Source organism: Akebia trifoliata, chromosome 15, assembly GCF_017979445.1.
Source record: "Akebia trifoliata isolate Shusen 1 chromosome 15, ASM1797944v1, whole genome shotgun sequence".
Classification (NCBI taxonomy): Eukaryota; Viridiplantae; Streptophyta; class Magnoliopsida; order Ranunculales; family Lardizabalaceae; genus Akebia; species Akebia trifoliata.
Genome location: NC_141389.1, coordinates 6,122,986 through 6,142,383, shown reverse-complemented (window position 1 = coordinate 6,142,383; position 19,398 = coordinate 6,122,986). Strand labels below are relative to the sequence as shown.

Genomic DNA, 19,398 nt, shown 5'->3' with positions numbered 1-19,398 from the left:
TAAAAGTCATACCGTCGGTACAGAGTTAATTTCCCTGTTTTAATTTTTCCTCTTCTTCTATTTTCCAAACGAAGTTTTTCTCCTAAGTTCTCATATTTTCAATCAAATAGAAATTTCATCCAAACCCTCTCTACAAACCCTCTCGATTTCGAACTCAACCCTCGCTACGAATTCTTTCGATTTCGAAACTTCAGCCAAACCCTTGCTACGACCTCTACAAAGTCTCTCGATTTCGAAACTAAACTCTTACGATTTCGAAACTTCTACCGAACTCTTTCGATTTCGAAACTAAACTCTTACGATTTCGAAACTTCTACCAAACTCTCTTGATTTCAATCTTGTACTATTGATTTCGATCTTGCATTTTCTCGATTTCGACCTTGTATCCTCTCGATTTCCTCTTTTGGAGTGCTGGATTTGATGCGAAGAGATTGAGCTGATCTCTTAGGGACGAAGTTTTAACTCTTACAAGAACTGACTACTTCGTTGCAGTCGATTCTTTCAACAAAATTGTTAGAGACCGAAGAAGAGCTGATCTCTTAGGTATTCTTCTTCTCTGATTTTCTCCTTAATTGGATACTCATTCATTTTGGTTTGGATTTCGAAAATCAAAGATATTTGGGTATTGTTAGCTGTTTTCTTATCTTTTTTCCATGAGAAATGTAATTTTTCTCTCTTGTTAATTCAAATTCAGGAACTATTTTGATTGATAATTAGTTCAAATTTAATCATTTTTTCATAGATGTTTAATAATTCCATGAAACTAATCTATCTCTATAAACGTTGAGTGGTTGATGATTTAGGTTAGATTTGTGAAAGAGATGTTATTTGCTATTGTTTTACCTCTAACTCAAATCAAGCTCCTATATAAGGACTGAAATGGTGGTGATCTCTTAAAATTTTAAGTTGAAGGAAACCAAACTATTGTCCATTAGAATCAGCCGGCAACAAGATATAAAATTATAAATCCAATTTTATTTATAAATTCAGTTGATGATAGTAGTTCAGTTCAGTTACATATAAATTTTAGTTTTTAAGGTATTTGTTCAAATTTAAATTAGCACTTAGAGGTAATTATGAATTAGTTATAAAAATAAATGAGATTATACATTAAACAAAGCAAAACAAATTTATTATGAATAATGATGAATGCATGTGAATGAAATGAATAATTAACTGAATGAAAGTTAGTGGCTTTTTAATATTTGAATCTTAGTTGGATTAGTGGTTTGATACCTTTGTTTTTTTATTTGATTTAGAATAAAATTTGTTCTAGTAGTAAGGAAAAGAAAAAAACAGTCTCTATCTATCTCTCTCTCTCTCTCTCTCTCTCTCTCTCACACACACACACAATTGGATTTATAGATAGTGGAGAGTCGGTGACTTTGACATTTGAGAGAAAGTTTTCTGGTTTTGTGGTTTAGAATTTAGAGATTTAAGGAAGTTTGAATTATTTGTGTTCTGATGCTCATGGATGGCTTGTGAGTGTGTCATGGGTGGGAGGTTGTGGTCCTGCACTCCATGCTCTTGTCTTAGATGATGTAACTTGCAACTATGCAAGATGGTTGATTCTTAATATTAGGATGGGGTCCCATTCACAACCCAGCTCATTGATAAAAAAAATGGATATTTATGTGATTGAAAAAGTTTTGATTTTTTATATTTTTTTTCAAAAAAATGTGCTATTTTGGTTAAGTACAACTAGATTAGGGAAGTGGAGTCAAATTAGTAGTATAAAACTTTATTTAAGATGTGGAAATTGAATTGCAAGGCAGGGAGTTTCCATTGAGCATGTTTTAGAAATTGAACAGGTTTGGTCAAAAAATCAGTTCTGATTGTTGTTTTGTACTAATTACCGAACTTCCGATTCACAGATTTGCACTTTTTTTCGTTTCAAATTAACATTTTTGTGATATGTTCTTTTGTGTATGTGATTATGTGTTATTGGTTTAAAGGTGACGTCGTCGTGAGGTGGACATGCCAATAGATAAAAGTTGGATTCAGTTGCCTAGAAGTACCCTTGAGTATGATGAAGGAGTTATTAAGTTCTTAGATTTTGCATTTTCTCGTTCAAGGTTTGGTAACATGATTAAGTGTCCATGCGTCAGATGTCTCAATGCGATTTTAAAGGATCGAGATAACGTGCATGGTGACTTATTATGGTATGGGATGAATAAACATTATACTCGTTGGACTTACCATGGTGAGAAATTTGAAGATGAAGATAATAGTGATGAGTCTGAAGAGGGTGATGATATGCTAGGGATGTTACAAGATGCATTCGAAATCCCTAATTTTGATGATGAAGAGGTTAATGAGTTAAGCGATGATGGTCCGGATGAGCCAAACGATGATGCAAACAAGTTTTATGAAATGTTGAAAGATGTTGAGACTGAGTTATACCCGGGTTGCACTAAATTTTCAAAACTATCTTTCATTGTAAAGTTGTTACACCTGAAATGTCTTAACGGATGGAGTAATAAATCTTTTGATATGTTGCTTGAGTTGTTAAAAGATGCATTTCCTGTTGGAGAAAAGTTGCCAAAGAATTACTATGAATCGAAGAAGATTTTGCGAGGACTTGGTTTACATTACAATAAGATAGATGCGTGCCCAAATGATTGCATGTTATTTTGGAAAGAACATGAGAATGCAAATGAATGCGTAGTATGTGGTGAGTCTAGGTGGAAAACTGTTAAATGCCAATCAGTTGAAAATCCCTCTGATTCGTCTTCAAAGGAGAAGAAAATACCTGCAAAGATTTTGCGTCATTTTCCGTTGATTCCTAGGTTGAAGAGGTTGTTTATGTCTTCAAAAACAGCTGAACATATGAAATGGCACGCCGAATGTCGTATAAAAGATGGGGTAATGAGGCATCCAGCAGACTCTATGGCGTGGGAAGCTTTAGATAATAAATACCCATCATTTGGTTCTGAACCTCGAAATGTTAGACTTGGATTAGTCACTGATGGCTTCACTCCTTTTAGTTACATGAGTACACCTCACAGTACATGGCCCGTTGTTCTGATTCCGTATAACCTCCCGCCATGGATGTGTATGAAGCAAACATCTTTTATAATGTCGTTGCTTATTCCTGGTCCTAAGGCTCCCGTGAATGACATCGATGTTTATCTACAACCATTAGTGGATGAATTGCATGAATTGTGGATAGAAGGAGTTACAACATATGATGCATCAACAAAACAAAATTTTCGAATGCATGCAGCGGTTTTATGGACTATCAGCGACTTTCCTGCATATGCTAACTTATCAGGATGGAGTACTAAAGGAAAACTTGCTTGTCCATCCTGCCACAAGGATACTTGTTCAATACGATTGCAAAAAGGAAATAAAGAATGTTACTTAGGACATCGTCGATTTTTACCACTTGATCATAAATTTCGACATAATAAAATGTCCTTTAATGGCAGAAATGAGTTAGGAGTTGCGCCAAAACCGTTGATAGGCGAGGATGTGTTCAATCAATTACGTGACTACGAGCAAATCATATTTGGTAAGGCAGATAAAGATAAGGATGGGAGGAAAAGAAAAAGGGATGATTGCAAATTACCGAAGAATTGGAAGAAGAAGAGCATTTTTTTCAATTTACCGTATTGGAAAGATCTTTTGTTGCGTCATAGTTTGGATGTTATGCACATTGAAAAGAATGTGTGTGAGAATGTGATCGGAACATTATTGAATATTGAGGGTTCAACAAAAGACAATTTAAAGGCCCGTCTTGATTTGCAATTAATGGGTATAAGAAAAGAACTTCACCCAATATCGAATGGGGGAAAGTTGTTACTACCACCTGCATGTTACACAATGTCTTCAGTTGAGAAAAAAAAGTTTTGTGAGTGTTTGAAGGATATAAAAGTACCAGATAGTTATTCGTCTAATTTCTCAAGGTGTGTTCAAGTCAAACAATGCAAGATATTAGGGCTCAAGAGTCACGATTGTCATGTTCTAATGCAACAATTTATTCCACTTGCACTAAGAGGAATCTTGCCTAGGAATGTGTGTTTGATTTTGATTGAGTTGTCCACATTCTTCAGACAATTATGTTGTAAAGTTCTAAGGATAGGGGAGTTAGAACGCCTTGAATCTCAGATTGCGCTAACACTTTGTAAAATGGAGATGATATTTCCGCCGGCTTTCTTTGATATTATGGTGCATTTGCCTATTCATTTAGCCGGTGAGGCCAAGTTGGCCGGACCAGTGCAATATAGGTGGATGTATCCAATAGAAAGGTACTTGCACAGGCTAAAGTCATATGTGCGTAATAAAAATCATCCAGAAGGTTCTATTGCTGAAGGGTATCTTTGTGAAGAATCGTTGACATTTTGCTCGAGGTACTTGCATGGGATTGAAACGAGGTTCAATCGACCAGTGCGTAATAACGATGTTGTTGATGATGGTTCAAGTGAAAAATTGTCAATTTTCAAAGAAAATGGCCGTGTTATAGGAAAGGCAATCTCACAAATGTTGGGACGGAGTGAGTGGGAACAAGCTCGTCTATACGTGCTAAACAACTGTGATGAAATTGCTCCATTTGTTCGGTAAGATAAATCATTTCAAAACATTTTTATTTATATTCATAATTGATAGTAGTCCTTAATCAATGAAATTATTTATTGTACAGACAACACAAACAGATGATTAAAGACACTCATAATCACATGAGTGTTAGGGATGTGGAGCGAAAACATGTGAAGGAGTTCGCCGAATGGTTTAAACATCATGTATGTGATAAATATCATCAAAATTAACCCACTTCAATATAGTTTTAAATGTATTAATTTCATTTTTTGATCTTAATAGGTTTCACAAATGCGATTAAATGGTGAAGACGTAAATGAACAAATCTATCAGTTAGCTCTCGGCCCTTCTCATAATGTGATTTGTTTTAAGGGCTTCATTGTAAATGGCTTTAGATTTCACACCAAAGAACGAGATAGTCGGAAAAAAACTCAAAATAGTGGAGTATTTGTCTTTGCAGAAACACATAGTTTTGCAAGTGCTAAGGACACTAATTCGGTGACAGGTAATGTAGGATACTATGGCATCTTAAATGATGTTTTAGAGCTGAAGTATCCAGGTGGGAATCGAGTCATACTATTCAAATGTCATTGGTGGGATGTCATAAACCGTGGGGGATTCAAGCAAGATGAATATGGTTTCAAGTGTGTGAATGTTACACGGACCTTAGCCACCAACGAACCATACATTCTTGCAAATCAAGCACAACAAGTTTTTTATATAAAAGACAACACCCATTGTGATTGGCGTGTTGTAATAAATACACAACCACGAGACTTATACAATATGGAGTCGGAAGATGATGTAGTAATAGAACCTTTCCAAGATAATGAGCCAGGGTTGCATCAAAATGCAATCGATACAAATGATGATATTATCACTTGGAATAGGAACGATATCCAAGGAGTACTTGTCGAAGGATATGTTGGTGATGATCAAGGCTTCATTAATGATGATGATGACGATTACATCTAGTATATGATTGATTGTGTAAATTGTTGTTTTTTTTTTATAATAATAGTTCGTTTTAATAAAATGAAATTACTTTGTCATTTGATGAATATATTGATTTTAATTATCTGAGAAATTGTTGGTTAGATATGTTGCGTAGAAAATCATCCAAGCAGGTGGTCCAACAGACAGAGGGGAGAAATAACCGCTCAAATTCAGTCTCAGATGCATCATCTAGTATAGCTAGACCATCTATGAGAGGTGGAAATGGGAGTAGTAATACAGGTATGATATGTTTTATTAAGTTATTAATACAATATTTGTCTAAATAAGTTTTCATTGACATATTTTTTGTTTTGTTATATTTTTTTAACTCTTTAAACAGCTTCTAGCAGCACTAGGAGGAGAGGGCCTACGCGAGGAGTAGGAAACTTTGGACAAAAAGTAGGGCAGAAGATGTTAGTAGATTGGAATGCTTATTGTCAGCCAATAGGAAAGAATTCTAGCCATTTTACACATTTCCTAGGATATGTTGTGAGACACTCTGGTCATGCCCCATTGCAATTCAAGTCATGGACTGAGGTTCCAGAGCATGCAAAAGATTCCTTGTGGCGAGAGGTTCAGGTAAATGTAGATTACTTTATATTTTAGGTATTGTTTCACATTTGTCTTAACAATATGATATATGCTTATTATTTTTCTTGTAATGTTTATTTTTTAGAGATTTGTCGAGATTGACGATGATAAAAGAGATTGGGTAATGCTATCCATGTCAATGAAATATAAAGATTGGAAGAATGACTTAAAACAGAACTACCGACAATTCGATACGGATGAGGAAAGATTGCTCAACATTCCTAATGACGTCTCAGAAGCCGATTGGACCTGGCTCGTCCACTATTGGAGTACTCCTGACGCTCAGGTATAAATTATTAAGAATTTGTTAATTAACAACCCTTTAAAATGAATGATATTATTATAATTTTATGAAATTTGTGTAGGTTGTATCCAAGAAGAACAGTGAAAATAGGAAAAATCAAGTAATCAAACATGTTGGGGGGACAAAAAGTTGTGCTCAATATCGTCATGAATTGGTGCGTATCTAATATCAGTCATTTTAATTATTTCATTATCTTCTAATATTCAATGTGATTTATGACATATATTTAATATGATTATGTTTGTGTTACTAAAGGGTGAGGGTAGAGAACCGGGTAATTTACCTACTCGAGCTGAAGTCTTTAGGAAAACCCATACTAAAAAAAATGGGTTACCATCTGATCCTAAGTCGGCTGAGCTTATGGTATGTGATCTTCAATAAATTTTAATATAATGCCAAATAAATAAATTTGAATAAGTTCATACTAATTAGTTCATTTTTGTTGTATAGGCTAAAATGAAAATGGATCATGAAAAAAGTGGTGGATCAGATTCTACGCCTATAGGCGAGAAGATATTCACTAACGCGTTTGGACCAGATGGGCATGGTCGAGTGCGTACATATGGTCTAGGCCCAACACCGAAATCAGTTTTTGGCTCCTCTTCTCGCTCATCTCGTACTAGTTATGCTGAGATGCAATCTCAGTTGACTAATCTACAACAAACGTTAGAGGAAAATAAAAGAGAACATGAGGAGAGGTTTGTTGAGATGCAGAATCAAATGCAAAGTCAAATCCAGAGTCAGGTGCAAGAGCAAATAGCGCAATACTTCCGCACCATGTTTCCAGACGGCCATCCTCCTAGCCAGGGGTTATGAGACTTTTTCAATATGCTTGTTTGTCTTTCCCATGACATTTAACTTTTTTTGTATTATCTTCGTACAATACTTAGACTATATTAGATAACTCTGCATGTATTAAGTAAAACATTTTTAAACTCTAGATGTATTAGGTAAAACATTTTTAACTCCGCCAATGTACAACTAACGTTTTACATTGCCGGTCCCAAGCCCGGATAAAGGAGGAGGGAGAAGGTATGCCATGGATTCATCACTATGAGTTTATTTGTTGCAGATTTTAAATTCATTGAAATTTATTTTATGTCATTTTTGTCTTCTTTTTTCATTTTATTGTACCTATCTGAAATTGGTAACTTTCTCCAGCAGACCATAAAGTTATGACATTTAGGATGTTGGGATCATGCATCTTGAACTCAAACCTATTGGAGTGCTTTTGACTGGACAAGTGGGTTATGTTGTCAGTGGCATGCGATCAACCAAAGAAGCACGTGTTGTTGATACTCTTTATCATACTAAAAGCATTGTAGAACCTCTTCCAGGTATTTCTTCTTTTATCATTACTTCACTTAGTAATGCCATTTGTTAAATTTATAGCTTGAGTAGTCGGTATGAAGGGACGTGTTTGGGGCTGTTAATTTAAATTGATTCAATTGCTTTGCAAGATATGGTGATATGTGTACTGGGTATTTGATTCTTCATCTTTTTAGGTAGGCCTAGGAAGTGGGGAATTTGGAAAAATGGTACCTTGTCTGCAGTGTAATTATTTTTAAGGAATTATCAATATCCCAAAATCATAAGGAAATTAATTACAGCATTTTTGAAGATTAGGAGCACCTCTTCACGGATCATTATATCAATTTTAGGATTTGTATTCTTTTGGTGTAAAATCTTCAAGGAATTATGCTTTGGGACTCATGCATGGGAGAAGAACCTTTAGAAGCTATTTGCTTAATGTTTAATTCTACTGTCTTTATTCTCTATTTTTATTTTCTTCCTTATTCTTGATTTTTGGCTTTTGCATATGGAATGTAGAGCTACAACACATTCTGATTTGGTTGTTCGGGCAAAAACATTGGGTGTGGAGGTCAAAATGATACACAATGCATCAGTAATGAATGCAGTTGGGGTTTGTGGTTTGCAACTCTACTGCTACGGTGAGACAATTTTCTATACCATTTTTCACCGACACATGGAGGCCTGATAGTTTCTACGAGAAGATTCAGAGAAATCGCATGCTCGGATTGCATACTCTTTGCTTGTTGGGTGAGGTTCTACTGCACTTAAATTTACCTTATGACCTTTGGATCTTGCATGGTTAGGGTGCACCATTGTGGATTAGTATCCAAGTTAGCCCTGAACTTATTGTTGCCAACCTTCCCTTGGAGATGTTGATTTTCCATTTAAGCATATGCAAAATATTTAATTTAATATGTTCAAGGATTTTTATAAAGAGAAGAACAAGACTTTTGTTCAGGTCATAAGAGATGGAGGATATAGACAGAAGGTTTCTATCAATGGAGACCACGTCCCAGCTGATGGGATATTGATATATAGTCACAACTTGTTGATTGACGAGTCAAGCTTGTCAGGTGAGCAGGATCCTATTGAACTATCCTATTACTAACATTACCATTGCACACTTAAGATTGTCCAATATGCTATCAGACTATTACCCACCCAAGTGGTGACCCCCTAGTTGAACTGCATGGATCAATTTATAAGTGGGGGTATTCATATGCATAGCATTGGGCGCAAAACTTGTGTGTTCTTTTTTGATATAAAAACCTTGCTAAAAAATTCTTGTAGGTTATTTTGTTTTTGTGAGAAATTTAGGACTTGCTTCTTGATGATGTTGTTTTTTAATCCTAGAAAAACTAACCTTAGATTGTAAAACTGCAGATATACGTGTGAAGGAACCCTCACTGGAATCTTTGTGCAGGTAGATATCTAAAACTTCTCTTTCTTGCAAAACATTACAAACTGCATGGACTTATCTGTTGTGTGGTTTGTGCCTCTTAAAGTTTGATCTCTCTGTTTTCTTTCTATATAGCTCTCTGTCACAACCGAGATCGAGATTATGCTAGCTTATATATTAGGACTTTTTGTTAATTGGAGAGTGCTTGCGGTTTTGGGTAAGCCTACATAAAACTAACTTTGGCAATCTTTAGCTATTAGATGTCCCTTTCAAACTAAAAGCAGAGATTTTGTTGGTAGAGTTTGTAAAATCTGAGAACAACATGAGCTTGATGTTATGATGGTCCCCAGAGGTGTAACCATGTCCAATACAATCATGAACAAAGGAATTGTAAGGTAAGATGTGTCACCTTTCATTAAATTTTTTTCCATCATGATGATATTCAATGGCCAGAAATATCTAACAGATTAATATCTCCCTATCTGGCATGTAGTTCCATCTAATGTTTACACGTGGTGCATATATATAATATGATACGACATCTAAACTACTGTAATGATCTACAGCAAAAAATGAACTCTCTTTAAGATAAAAGCCAAAAGCAACGTAACAGAGTGGTTGTCCATGGGGATGTGAATGAGCACAGTAGTCGATCTCACTGGTTAGTGGCAATGAGGCTTTTCTTCCCATTTATGTTCTTAATCATGAAAAATGTGTTTATATTTATAGTTTATTCTTTCTCCACTTTTATTCAGCATGCTTTGTATAATGGTAAGAGCAAAAAACCTGATAAATGGGGAGTGCACCAAGAGCAAGCTTTGGCTGGCAGTGAGAGGCTTGCCAAGACTGATTTGCAAGGGGAACGACTCAAGGAGGCTCAAAACATCAACAAATCACTTTCAGCTCTTGGGGATGTCATATCCGCTCTAGCAAACAAAAGCAGCCACATCCCTTATAGGTTTATATCCATAGCTTGCTTATATGTCTGACTAACTTTGTATCAGTTTTCATATTCTGATTCCTTTCTTGGGGTTTTGACAGGAACTCCAAGTTGACACATTTACTTCAAGATTCATTGGGTAAGTCTTAGTTGACATACTAGATTAACTAATCAGATTGTTAAATATTATTGTTTCTTTCTTTTGTTGACTCTCTCCCCCACTGATTTATGCTTGCAGGGGGTGACTCTAAAACTCTGATGTTTGTGCAAATCAGCCCTTCAGAAAATGACTTGGGTGAGACATTAAGTTCATTAAATTTTGCGACTCGAGTAGGGGCATTGAGATGGGTCCTGCAAAGAAGCAAGTTGACACGGGTGAGCTGCAGAAGATGAAAATGATGGTAAGTTGCATTAATAAGATTTGAAAATCATTATTCTTTATTATTCTATAGACATCTGGGTACCAAGACAGATGAGCAAGCACTTAATAGGAGTTTCAGAATAAGGAAGAGCATTTAGTGGGGGACCATGTACGTCCTGTTTGAGATGTACACTTTTGGGAATATTCATGGAAATTTGTATGTGCATACACCCCTATGGATTTATGTTAAGGGGTATCGTGTGTGCCATTTCTTGGTGTCGTGTGTAAGTGCCTTGTAGATACATTCCATGCCTTTTATGCATGTGTAATGAATATTTATGTGTATTAATTATATATGCATCAATGCTTTTTCATGATCATCGATGTATGGGTGAACGCGTAGATGTTGTGTAGTCTTGGGAGATCCATTTTATGGTGAATTCATGCATTGGTCTTAGGTCTATACGTGTATGAGATCAATTTGTGCTATTATCTGCTTTTCTTCACATGTACTAAGATGCACTGAATTGAACACTATTTCCACTACTTTAGTATTTATTGTTCATTTTTCTTGATTCAGCTATGGAGCTGGTATTGTCTTTGGAGAAGTTGACGAATGAGAAGCTTCTGAATTTGCACAGCGTAAAACATCTTAGCGCATCCAATCCTTGCTTAACATTTTTTTAAATTTTTTTTTTTTTAATTATTTACTGACACATTACACCTCTTCTGAGATATTATCTTTTTTCTTGATGAACAAAAGGTGGCAAACCAAAGCAATGATGTGCAGTTGGCAGATTTCATTGAGAGCGAGTTTCTGACTGAGCAGGTGAAGTTTGGCTTTCATGTTTAATTTTCTACTATTTTCTTTCTTTTTTGTCTGAAATTTGTGCTCATCCCTTTATTTGTATTACTTAGGAAAGTGGTGTTGAACAATGTTTAGTTAGATTGATTTAGACTCAGAAAGGGTTCTAAGCTGGCAAAATGTTTTAATAAATGAGTAATGATTTACTGACACCCCCACGTGGCATACTCAAAATACTCTCCTGATGTGGCATGTGCTAGAACCATAGATCTTTTCCCCTCGGGATACACAACTGCTCATACATATGGGGATGTGCAGATGTGTATCCGAGGCATAAAATCTAGGGTTCTGGCATATGCCACGTCAGGAGAGTATTTTGATTATGCCATGTGGGGGAGTCCGAAAATCACGACTCTTAATAAATATAAGAGTTTTATACACTTTGCGGGTGACGCAAACCTTAAAGACTGGGATTTGAATCTAGGTTTCATTTCTTGAATACCAATGGTAGAGAGTTGCCCATGGGAGGATGCAACCATCATCTTCAACATTTTGGGGTCATTAAATTTTCTAAAACTAAAATATTTTATTTTTAACACCAGTGGGGGGGGGGGGTTCAGCAATTTACAGTGTGGGGGTGGTAAGCTGATATAATTGATATATGGGCTGGGCTGGCTTTAGTAAAAATTTTTTTTTAACAAAATAGCATATACCGACGGACTTAAAAAGTCTGTCGGTAAAGATGTAAATAAACAAATGAAAACAAAATTTCCGCAAGAATTTTTTTTCCAGAAAATAATGGATATAGCGACGGAAATTTTATTATGCCGTCGCTAAAACAATTACCGACGCTATCAACTCCGACGAGTGCCGACGAAAAACCTCTCCGTCGGTATATTATTTTGCGACAGAATTATGCAAATTTAGCGACGGATCTATCCGTCGGTATAAGTCCATTTTCTAGTAGTGATAATATGATGGATGAATATTTTATTTTTAGTTTTTAATTTCTTTTTACATTTGCTATTTTATTCAAATTGTTATTATAATTTTTATTTTGGATAGAGTTGTGCAATTGATTAATAAATGAGTAAGTAAGAACCAAGTTTGGATGTACTCATCTCATTTCGATGCAATCCCCACCCTTAATTTTGTAATAATTGTTTAATTATATTTGTGGTTTCTATGTAAAAATTGTTATATTCTTATTATTATTGTTATTTTACTTCAAATCAGCCATCCTTAATTTTAAGATTCAATTTATTTCAAGGGAAAATTACTTAAAGGACCCACGTGGAAGGTTTTTTCTTTTTCTAAATAGCCCCTAGTTGGATAGGACATTTAGTAAATTTTTTCTTTCTTAATGGTCTCTCGTTATTTTTTATTTACTATTGAGTTCACCCCACTTTTTATTACAGTCAAACTCGACAGTTTTTATTTAGTGTCGAGTTCACAGTTTTTGCTATAAAACTCACCACAATTTACTTTTGAGTTCACCACTTTTTATTCACTATTGAACTTGACACTTTTTATTTATTGTCAAGTTCACCAATTTTTAAATAAAAACCGGTGAACTCGACACTAGTAAAACCCACCCATCTCAATTTTCGAGTTTTTTCGACTACAATATATGGACAGATCAACTAAAAACTTTAGATAACAACTTATTTAAATGATTTCAACTTAAAAGAAACATTCTTGATTAATTTTCATCCAAAAATCAAGAAAAAAAAAAAGTAAAAAAAACCCTAATTTTTTACTCACATCATCAAAATATTTGAAAATAAATCATTTGACAGTTTTTAAAATTTATGTGACATCTGATCAGGGTTTTGGATATCATGCTGAGATTGGTCGCAAATTTTCCTTACATGGTAAGGAAAGTGTTTTTCTCAGTTCTAAGTTGTTAAAATAAATGACAAGCTGCGCATTTTTTGTAAAAAGTGAAGTTATTGGTTATGTTTTCAAGAGGTGGAGAGTGGTCAAGTTTAGATTTAATTAAAAAATATGATTGAACAATCAGTCTATTAATTCTGAATAATTAGGTAATTATGATTGAACAATCCGTTTCAAGGGTAATGGTTTTTTTTCCTAAAAATTGAAAATGAGGGTTTTACGTCATTTAGCATTAGTCTATAAGAGATGACCAAGGTTAAGGGGAATGTCATCTAGTTTAAACCACAGGGGATTACTCAAATATTCTCCAAAACCTCACCCAAAAAAATTATTACAAAAAAAAGAAAAAAATAATAATGTAATTTTGACATACCCTCACATTTAATGCATATTAGAGATATCCCCTCTGTTTTCAATCTGATTACATGCAACCTTTGACTTCAGTCTTACCTGAAAGACCAACAGTTGAAATGAAAATCCGTTTCAAAAAGACAAAACTTCCCTCTGGTCTTCTATATGCACTTAATGTGAATTGATGCACGATTCTCACTCCGAGGCATAGCCGTAAAAAGACAAAATTACCCTCTCTTTATTTTTCAAGTTAAAAAAATTGATTTTGATCCAAGCTAACTTACTAAAATCTTACTAAGGGTTATAGGCCCACATGGATTATCACATTAGAAATCTAACACCGCGGTCTTCTAGATTTTATGAAAAAACATATATTAACTACAAAAAAAAAGAAAATTCCTTACTACAAATTTAAGAAATATATGTTTTGAAAAAAAATTTAAGTCTGTTTAAATGCTTCATTCATCCAAGAAAAAGTGGCTTGAACGTGTAACTCAATTTCTTTTTTTGCCTAATCAAAATTGATTTCAAAACTCCACTAATGTTTTTAGGGAATAACTCAAATCATACCATATATTTTTTAACCTAATATTCATCATGTTTATTAATTTAAATATATTTTTATAGGTATAATATAGTTAGATACTTTCTTTAAACCAATTTTAGCTTAAGATAGGTGTCGTTTCATTCCATAAGTTGTACAAGTACAACGATGGATAAAAGTTTTCATAATCTTGTGACTTCAAAAAATTGGGAAAATTACTTGAAGTCCCTAAGTTTAAGTTTTTTGTAAATAATCCCTGAATTTTGGGCAAGCTCTAAACAGTCTACTTAGCAAACTTTTCTTTTCTCAATAGTCACTAGACCTCATCTCCCATATTTCTCATGATTTATGATTATGCATATCACGAGGTAAATGATCTAAGGTCCTGTGATGAGTGCATAGGGAGGCGTATGTGAAGGCACTGCAGAAATCTCGAGGGAGGATCCCTCTAGGAGATTGGTTTAGGAGTCACCACCTAGTTTAGGTCTAAGAACTAAAATTGACATCGAATCCGATTCGAGTCGATCTATGTTTGAGATCCTTGGTACGTGGGTCAAGTTATAGAATTTAGAAGGTGTTAGACGTCAATTATATCTGACTCGAGAGTCGATCTCTACTACGATCCATCGACTTGACTAAGGTCAACCTAAGTGGACTAAGGTCAATACGCTATCATAGGGGGAATGATTTTGATCATCATCATCTCATCATTTTATTTTAGTTCTCAAATTTGAAATTTAACCAATTCCAAATTTCTACCGAGTTGACTGAACAAAAACTAATTCATGAAAATTGATTTTCGTTCCATGTCACAATACCAACACCATGGGTTAACTTGGGTGTGCCTATAGTCACTCCTAGGGTTTTTTCAATGTTTTGAATTTGATTTCGAAGGTATTTTCATAAAAAAAAAAATGATGTTTAAAGCCAAGTAAAAAATTGTCGATATTATTTTTGTAGTTTTGTCGAATTTTAGAGGCATTTTGTAAATTTTATCCATTTCAACGATTTTAGTCTCATTCGAGAGCAAAGGTAATATTTTTAGACTGTTTTGAAATATTTTGGCTTTATTTTGGGAGTGGAAAAAAGAATTTTAGATATTTTGAAGGGAGTTTTTATAATTTTGTCAATTTAATTGTTTTTGGGTGTGGGGCTAAGGTTTTTGGATTCTAAGTCTTAGAATGTGATACCTAGTCAAGTTTCAACGAGAACAAAGATGCTTTGATGTGTATTCTCTTCAAATTATCATTTTTGTTGACTTTTCATAATTTGCACAAATCTCAAGATTTTTAGAGGCTAAGTGAATCATTTTCTACGGTATTTCAAGTTTTAACCTATGTGAGAAGTTTCCAAGTTACAGCATGTGCTTCAGGGTTGTTTAGAATGTTTTGTGCTTGGACAAGGTCTTAGTGGCATGCGACCTAGGTTCTTGATCTTTATAAAAGAGTCTACCACAGGCAATTCAAAGAATGAGGCTTAATGGTACGTAGAGTATTCTAGAAAACAAAAGAGCAAAACAACGGAAAACTAGGTCCAAATTGGGAAGGGTCATATAAAATGGCAAAAGCAGGCCAGTAGGGAGTGTACTTACTACTTAGAGACAATGACAAGTCAAGAGCTGCCTCAACCGTGGAGTACTTGTACCTCAAAAGATAATATTAATAAAAGAAAACTCATTTGATTGTTGATAGCTTGCATGCGAAAATATTCAAATTAGGCCTACATGGTTCTACTCTGTCTTAATTGGCAAAATATAGAACTAGTCAGGGCCTTACTTTGACACGAGTAATAAAGCACTAAAGATAGACCCCACCTAGGTCTGGGCCTACGTGGGCCTACTTTGCCGTAATTGGCAAGATAAGAAGCTAGCCGGGCCCCTACTCTACCTCAAGTACAATGGCACTGAGATAAACCCCACTTGGGTTTGAGTTTACGTGATTCTGCTCTGTCTTAATTGGTAGGGTACTAAGCTGGTCGGGACCCTACTCTGACATGAGTAACATAGCACTAAATTGGGCTATTTCGGGAGTTAGGTCCTCGTAGCTCTCTTCTACCTTAATTGATAGAGTGAAGAATTGGATGGTCACACTCTGTCCCGGATGACATAGTACAAAGATAAGCTCTTTTGAGAGTCACGTCCTCGTAGCTTTCCTTTGCCTTAACTGATAGAGTGAAGAGTTGGACGACCATGCTCTGTCTTGAGTGACAAAGCATAGAGATGAGCTCTTTCGAGAGTCAGGTAATCACAACTTTCCTTTACCTTAACTGGTAGAGTAAAGAGTTAGATAGCCACACCCTGTCCTGAGTGACAAAGCACAAAGATGGGCTCATTTGAGAGACAGATCCTCGCAACTCTCTTTTACTTATAGTGGTAAAGAAAAGAGATAGACGACTACAATTTGTCTTAAAATGACAAAACACTGTAATAGGTCCCTTTTGAGAACAAGGGTGTGCATGATACAACTATGCCTTGGTAGCATTGAGCGATATCCTACACTGCTGTAATACTAGCTTAAAACCTTATTGAAGGACAGTAACTCACAAGACCACCCCAAAATAGAAGGTTATATTGCTTAAAATCCTAAGCAATGTTTTATTACGCACTTGTTTTCAAAATAGGTTCTACCTAAGTAAGGAAAACATAAGATAGAACCTAGGGGAAAGAGATAGTGATACATATAGTGTAAGCAATGCTAGGTGTTAAAGTGCAAATAGTGCAAGAAAGTAGACCAGATTTTTGCTGAAGTGCTTAAGTAAAGCAAAGTGTACAGCGCAAGAAAGTATATCCAATTTTTTGTTGAAATGCTTAAGTAAAGCAAAGCATACAACACAAGCAGTAGAGAAAGTAAATCAAATTTTTTTGAAGTGCTTAAGGAAAGTAAAGAGTACAACGTAAACAATACAAAAAGGTAAAGTCTATGCTATTCAGCTAAGTTAAGAGCAGAGTAGCAACTAGCGTAAAAATAAAGTTTTTCACTAATAATGATATAAGTACAAGAGAAATCCCCAAAATGGGACAGTATAGAGAAAAGCAGCAAAAACAGAATACAGCATAAATCAAGGGACAGATCTTCATTCAACAATAGACGACTAGTTGGTAGCAAAAGAGACCTCAGCAAGATTGGGAAGATCAACTATCTCGTCCTGATCAATATCGGTAATAGGGATAGGAGGCAGGTCATTGGCAGGGGCAGACAAGTCAGTTTGTTTAACATAATTCAAGTCTATGATCCTCCCAACCTCCGTAAGCACACTAGGGACTCAATCCAAGATAGTAACTAGGGTCCCCTCCTCATCCAATTGGAAGGGTGGGACTCACCCATAGTTAATGGACTAATTGAGAATCTCCCTAGGGGGAGGACCAACAAGACCATCATAGTCCTCATTGACTTCTTCATCCTCATCCTCCTCACATTGAAACCGAACAACCTCAAAGCCTTCGTGATAGGCCTTGGTAGAAGTTTCATCTACTAGTCGAGAGTATTGGGCCTACAGTTGACCCAACAATTTCTTGGTCTCAGCTTCATCCTCCTTGGCCTGTGCTGCCATGGCTTCGGCCCTAGCTAACTCAAGACTAACCCTAAGGGAGCCTAACTCAAGGTCCTACTACTATACTCGCTCTTGGAGATCCGCCAGCTTTACGTCTCTCCTCTGCATTTTCTCTCCTTATAGCTGTCAGTTCCAATTGGAGAATACCCTAGGAATTTGCCAGCTTCTTATTGTTGGCCTCTAATACTAAGTTTGCCTTGGAAAACTAGGCGAAGTTCGCCTCCATCTCCTTTTTGGCCTCTTGAGAATATTGGTTAGAGGAGGCCAACTCAGCCCGGAGCAGAGTAATCTTCTCCTCATACTTTCTAGTCAGAGCAATTGCCTGGTTCTCACCTTCACGCCATTTCAAGAAGGTCAGGGTATCATAGGAGTTAGCCTACAAAAAAATAAAGTAGTAAAATGAATAAAACACGAAGAGTAAGGAGCAACGAATTGACTAAAGCCCAAATCAGCATTGGTCTGGTCCATAACATCCTAGTCCTTAGGGGAAATGGATTGGGATAGTAGGGAGGCAGCGATAGCAGGGTTCCACACCCTGCAACTCTTGTTGAAGACATGGTTAAAACTGGGCTGAAAATCGTTGTTCTCATTTCTATCTTGGAAGAAGGCCCCATGACTCCTCCAAGATAATGTTGCTTCCTTTAGGGGAGTCATAAGGTCAATAGGAATCTCTTGTTCAAATTCCCCTGGGAAAAGGACTCCTCAAGCTTTTCTTTATTAGCCTACCTCTCTTGCACCGCTGGAGCTTAGGAACAGAGTTATGCTCCCTGATGGCATCCGAGCTCTGCACTACCTGAACATGAATCTCCTCAGGAGCAAAAGAAAAGGCCGGAACAACCTGTTCTTCACGCACTAGTGTCAACTGACCTAGTTCTCTAGTGTGGGTAGTGGCACACGGGGCTAGATTCATCTTCTTTTTTTTTTTTTTTTCTTTTTCATACCTTGGTCAAAGGGAGGAGTAGTCCTGACAACAAGGGTGAGGGAGAGATGATACTCTGAGAGGTCAATATTCATGGTATTGGAGGACCCTAAGGGGGATAGAGGAGAGGGAATGGTAGATATAGAGACAAAAGGAGAAAGAAGATCTTTTGAGATCTGCTCTGCCTGATCAAAGGAAGATTGTCGTGCAAGTGGCTGAGACAAAAAAAGTAGGAGGATAAGTTTGATCTCCTTTGATCACCCCATCGGTCACCATGGTTTGGAGACCCGCTGCCACTAACCCCCTATCTTTGGATGCTTTGCGCTGTTTTTTCCTAGCCTCAACAATAGAAAAGGCAGAAAAATCTACAAAAAGAAAAGAAAGAAAGGTCAAAGTTAGATTAAACTTTATACAAGGCTGAAGAATGGGAAGCAGCTAGGTACCTAAAAGCTAAACTTACGCTGGAAGGTTTGAGGGATGATGAATCCCTCACGAGAAGCGCCACGAGCAAACTCCCAATTCCTGGAGACAATCAGGGGGTCCTTGTACCATCATTTGTCAATACTAGGGAGAGACGAAATCAGTGCAACTGATGCACTCTTGGAGGATAGCGAGTAGTACCCATGGCGCTGGGGATAGTTTTCAAGTTGTATTTTGAAGAGATGTCATTAGGGGTTATACATATTTTCTCCACTATCTCCACCCATGTGGTAAAAGTTACCAGACATTTGATTTGGGGCCTAGTTAATTTTACTCAACACCTCCTTGAGGAAGGGAAAGAGAGGGAAACTTAGGCTAATCTTGATTTGGCCGACGTAAACCATGATTTCCACTTGATGACACTCGTTAGGATTCTTGGGGTCTTTGCAAACCCAAATAGACACAGAGGC

At 36.1% G+C, this 19,398-nt stretch overlaps 2 protein-coding genes across 3 annotated transcripts; both read left to right on the top strand.

Annotated features, from left to right (window-relative positions):
* The first annotated feature begins 38 nt into the window (after nt 1-38).
* Nucleotides 39-11,802, top strand: LOC147384106 (uncharacterized). Of its 2 annotated transcripts, XR_015173079.1 has the most exons (10): nt 48-543; nt 9,128-9,167; nt 9,279-9,360; nt 9,443-9,538; nt 9,710-9,804; nt 9,899-10,101; nt 10,185-10,222; nt 10,322-10,484; nt 11,025-11,086; nt 11,208-11,802. XR_015173079.1 is itself a non-coding variant. In XM_086426760.1 (7 exons), the coding sequence occupies exons 2-7, from the start codon at nt 5,640-5,642 to the stop codon at nt 7,244-7,246; spliced, it is 1,143 nt and encodes a 380-aa protein (XP_086282886.1). In that variant the 5' UTR covers nt 39-543; nt 5,638-5,639; the 3' UTR covers nt 7,247-7,363. The 2 variants fall into 2 exon arrangements, 1 of the variants encoding a protein (XP_086282886.1); XM_086426760.1 differs by lacking the exons at nt 9,128-9,167; nt 9,279-9,360; nt 9,443-9,538; ... (4 more) ...; nt 11,025-11,086; nt 11,208-11,802 and adding exons at nt 5,638-5,775; nt 5,876-6,114; nt 6,212-6,412; ... (1 more) ...; nt 6,686-6,793; nt 6,881-7,363 and having other exon boundaries at nt 39-543.
* On the top strand, nt 1,599-5,601 carry LOC147384107 (uncharacterized). Its single transcript, XM_086426759.1, has 3 exons — nt 1,599-4,559; nt 4,643-4,742; nt 4,822-5,601. Exons 1-3 carry the CDS (start codon nt 1,978-1,980, stop codon nt 5,512-5,514), a joined length of 3,375 nt encoding a protein of 1,124 aa, XP_086282885.1. The 5' UTR covers nt 1,599-1,977; the 3' UTR covers nt 5,515-5,601.
* Nucleotides 11,803-19,398: the final 7,596 nt, after the last annotated feature.

Excerpts from the sequence above, each read along its gene's own strand:
- LOC147384107 (XM_086426759.1), top strand. The coding sequence starts at position 1,978 with ATGCCAATAGATAAAAGTTGGATTCAGTTGCCTAGAAGTACCCTTGAG. Across the intron at positions 4,560-4,642 it reads GAAATTGCTCCATTTGTTCG|ACAACACAAACAGATGATTA; the intron begins GTAAGATAAATC and ends TTTATTGTACAG. Across the intron at positions 4,743-4,821 it reads CCGAATGGTTTAAACATCAT|GTTTCACAAATGCGATTAAA; the intron begins GTATGTGATAAA and ends TGATCTTAATAG.
- LOC147384106 (XM_086426760.1), top strand. The coding sequence starts at position 5,640 with ATGTTGCGTAGAAAATCATCCAAGCAGGTGGTCCAACAGACAGAGGGG. Across the intron at positions 5,776-5,875 it reads AAATGGGAGTAGTAATACAG|CTTCTAGCAGCACTAGGAGG; the intron begins GTATGATATGTT and ends CTCTTTAAACAG. Across the intron at positions 6,794-6,880 it reads CTAAGTCGGCTGAGCTTATG|GCTAAAATGAAAATGGATCA; the intron begins GTATGTGATCTT and ends TTTGTTGTATAG.